The sequence below is a fragment of the Austrofundulus limnaeus genome, unplaced genomic scaffold (genome assembly GCF_001266775.1).
Source record: "Austrofundulus limnaeus strain Quisiro unplaced genomic scaffold, Austrofundulus_limnaeus-1.0 Scaffold1748, whole genome shotgun sequence".
In the NCBI taxonomy this organism is placed as follows: domain Eukaryota; kingdom Metazoa; phylum Chordata; class Actinopteri; order Cyprinodontiformes; family Rivulidae; genus Austrofundulus; species Austrofundulus limnaeus.
Window position 1 is genome coordinate 23,252 of NW_013954150.1, and position 3,844 is coordinate 27,095.

Below are 3,844 nucleotides of genomic sequence, written 5' to 3' on the forward strand. Positions count from 1 at the left end.
AAACAATAGTTAATATTAAAAGTAACAATATTTTTTATGCTACATTTATCCATTTTAAATACACTAACATCACTCCTTTGTAACAACTAAGGCAAAAATGTAATTAATTCCTAAAATCTTCATAGGACCCCACCTTGATTTTTCGGGACCCCACTTTGGGTCCCGACCCCAACTTTGGGAAACACTGTTATATTACAAATGCAGCCTTTATTTGAGTGCAAATTAAAAGTTTGACAATAAATTAGGTTTCTTGTAGCTCTTTTAGTTTATCTCTCCCTTTTTAAAAGAATAAATCTGCTTTTTTACCTGCTTGTCATATTAATAAAACATATGGTAAATCTTTTTTTTTTAATTATTATTATTTATTTTACCAGGATCTTTGCTTTAAGGAGTGAAGGGCYCTTTTCAGTGATTGTATAAAATATCTAATCTTACCAGACCACATGGTCAGCTTTTCAAAAGCCTCCTCCTGTGTGCTGGAGTCCTCAGTCAGGACCAGAGAGGTGTGTGTGTAAGGTAAAGGTGAGCCCAGACATGTGTTGTACTTTAGGGCCTCGCAGGTTGAGCTCTTCTTGCACAGATCCTCAAACATGGTGCCGTTTGGGGCCAACACGGCCCCGCAGCCCCACAGCCAGGCAGCCCAGACGCACAGCATCCCAGAGAGTCCAACAAAGGGACTCCCAGTCTGGGAGGACATCTTGGGTTCGGGCTCTGAAAAAAAAAAAAAACACTCCAAACAAACGACTGAGTTTGAAACTTTCAGCTCTCAGATCCCCCGACTAATCCAAGAAAATAGACTTTTTTTTTTCTTTTCTTCATCAGACGTGGAACAAGTTTCCAAACGCAACATGTTGGAAGGAAAAAAAAAGAAGTTGTTTTTAAAGTTTTCCCCTCAACTTTCCGCTGCGGGATTCCTCCATTATCCAAACTAGTCCCTTAAAAAAAGGATCATCAAGTTGAAAAATAAATAAAAAAGTTCTGATGATAAATAGATTCTACAAAATCTGAGAAGAAGAAAAGTTGCTCTGCCCTCCCCCAACTTCCAAAAAAAAAAAAAAAAAAAAATCCTTGAAAAAGTCTGGATCTGTAATCTGATCTTTGCCTCTCACGCACCACCCCTTCTTTAGACCTTTTTTTTCCCCCCTTTCTTTTTGAAATGCAAGCAAAAACTAAAAATAAGCTGAGAAATGATCCTGGATTCTCTGTTCTGGTCCCAGGAAGTGGTTTTCCTCCTGGTGGAAGATCTGATGAGAAGTCCCTGCGTGTTTTTTGTGTTGCTGCAAAGCTGCAGCTCGGTTCTGGCTGTTTTTTTTTTTTTTTTTTTTTTTTTTTTTTTGGGTCTGTCTCTCTGGTATGCACATGGTGGGGGGAGAGGGCCAAAGCAGCAAAACCTCCCTTCCCATCCCCCTTCTGCTTGTGGAAGAATGTGCCTTATGGCAGGAGTTTCTCATGTACAGGACCCCCAAAACATCAACAAAAAAGGGAAACAGATTTCCCTCTGACAGGTTTACTCATAGGAGCAAACTCATTAGTYAAAGGATCATAGCTGCACATATCCACACAGAGGCTTTAATCATGCAATCACTAACATCATCACTTTAGCACCGCATAAAAGGACTTTCCTGCTGGCTTATTTGGACTAATATAAACCAAGGAAAATGCAGAATTATTAATACTTGCAACCCTCTATTTAATTCAGACTGAGTGTTTGACTTGACCATACTTTTGCTTTGTTTTGTAATGAGTCATTCCTTACATATGCCTTTGAGCAGATATTTATTATCTTATTAGCAGCTCTTTTGTTCTAAAAGGGGAAAAAAGAAGAAAAAAATCCAAAAACCACAATATTTCCTCCACCATGCTTGCACGTTTTTACAAAAAGCCCATATCTATGAAATGACTACATAAAGTTAAAAATCTGGGCTTCCCAGAGGAAKACCCAGGACACTAGATGGACTAAGTTTAGCTGGCCTGGGAAKGACTTTGGAGWCCCCCAGAGGAGCTGGCCCAAGTGGCTGGAGAAGGGGAAGTCTGGGTCTCCCTGCTTAGGCTGCTGCCACGACCCAATCATACGTGGAAGAAAACGTATTTTTGAGATCGGAAACATGATTATGTCTCACCTATTATTACAAATTAATATAAATTTAGAAAGGTTGTCTGTGTGTTATCATGAAATGTAGCTGTTGTGCTAATTCTGGTACATATTCATAGTATTTTGATGCCTTTTTTAAGTAACAGGGCAGGGGAATAGCTTACTAAGAAACTACTTTTTGTTTGGCATGTTGTGGTGGCAGCAGAAAATTCCATCTAGTAATACAAAAAATAAGGACATAGTAGATCATTTGTTGCAACAATGGCAATTAATCGTATATAGTTGGAAAGCCTGTTAATATCCCTTTTAAATGGTGCCACATTTGTAAGGAACATGCATTTGTGAGATGAGCAGTAGAGCTAATGTGGGTTGCAAACATGACATTTTTTACAAATCCAAACAGCTCATTTTGCGGTTACAGAATGGACGCTTGTTTTGAGCTTCTGGTACCCCCAGGTGCGGTCAATCATAAGACTAATATTATTTTTTATTTACTTTTTGCCAAGAAGCATTTTTACAACAAATAATCTACTAAACACACATTTGCTTACTTTGTGTGCTTTTGAAAAGAGGTTGATCCAAAAATAAATATTTAAGCAGAAATCACTGCTGGTGTTGAATAAATTGGGACGTGCACTGTATTTTCTTTTTCGTGACTACTGATTCTTTGTTTTTCCTGTAAAAAATTTGAATTTGAATTTACTCTGGCGTGTGTGTGGGCCTTAGCAACATGACTGTCTGAGTCAGAGGCTAAAAAAAAAAAAAAAGAAAGAGGGACCACACAGTGCGATGCAGCAGTCCATACCAACACACACACATACACACACACACATTGATTCACTACAATGAGAGACACCCACTGTTTCATCTCTCAGTAAATCAGAACATTTCACTTGTTTGTGCGATCCGGCTGGTGATCCATCAGGTTCTGGTCTTTGTTAAACAGAAAGTCAGTAAAGAGGAGCAGCGACTGTAAACCAACACACAAATGTAATGTTTAGATTAGAGCCTTACGTCAGACCTGGTTCTGCTCCAAAGATTACAAGCATTAGGTTGGAAGCAGAGAAACAGAACAGCAATGAGGGGTTGGAATGGTTTTGCTTCTTCCCCCCTCAAACTTACAGAGAAGCTTCAGACATTTAAACACTTTGCTGCCAGAGCAACAAATAAAATGTATTTTTTTATGGCCTTATGAGACAGTACTGTAAACACAAGTGTTGTTTTTAATGACTACCAGTGTGGGTTTGAAGAATGCACCATGTCCACAGATCTCCTGTGAATGGGATGTATATTTGTCTTTGCTGATTATATAAACATGCATAATGGCAGTATATGAAAACATCGCGTGGCACTGACGTCACTAAGAGGTCTGCTGTAGCAAAGCATGACCACATCAAAATTAAAGCTCAGAACATGCAGCAARCTCTAAGAAAAGAGCAAAACTCAACACATAAAATACACACAAGATTGTGTTTCTACTGACTTACATTCATTTTTGTAGGATGAACCCTGACTTGTAGCTTAAATCAGACCTTAACTTTATTCACATCTAAACCTGAACGCTTTGGTGCAAAAAAGGCATACCAGTCCTGACAAGTTAGGTTCTAAACAGGTAACAAAAAACAAGTACACTGCTTTTTAAAATAGAATATATTTTAATGTTTCAGAAAAACACACACACACAAAAAGACAATTCCAGCCTAAACAACAACAACAACAAAAACAACCCAAGAACAGCAAGAGAGCAAAAAC

General features: G+C 38.4%; 1 protein-coding gene across 1 annotated transcript in view; it reads right to left on the reverse strand.

Moving 5' to 3' along the window:
* The window catches only part of smo (smoothened, frizzled class receptor), an 8,884-nt gene extending 7,582 nt beyond the window's left edge, over nt 1-1,302 (reverse strand). The window contains exon 1 of the mRNA XM_014033463.1: nt 436-1,302. Coding sequence (XP_013888917.1) covers nt 436-697 — 262 coding nt within the window. The 5' untranslated portion in view covers nt 698-1,302. The remainder of the gene's footprint in view (nt 1-435) is intronic.
* Between the last annotated feature and the right edge of the window lie 2,542 nt (nt 1,303-3,844).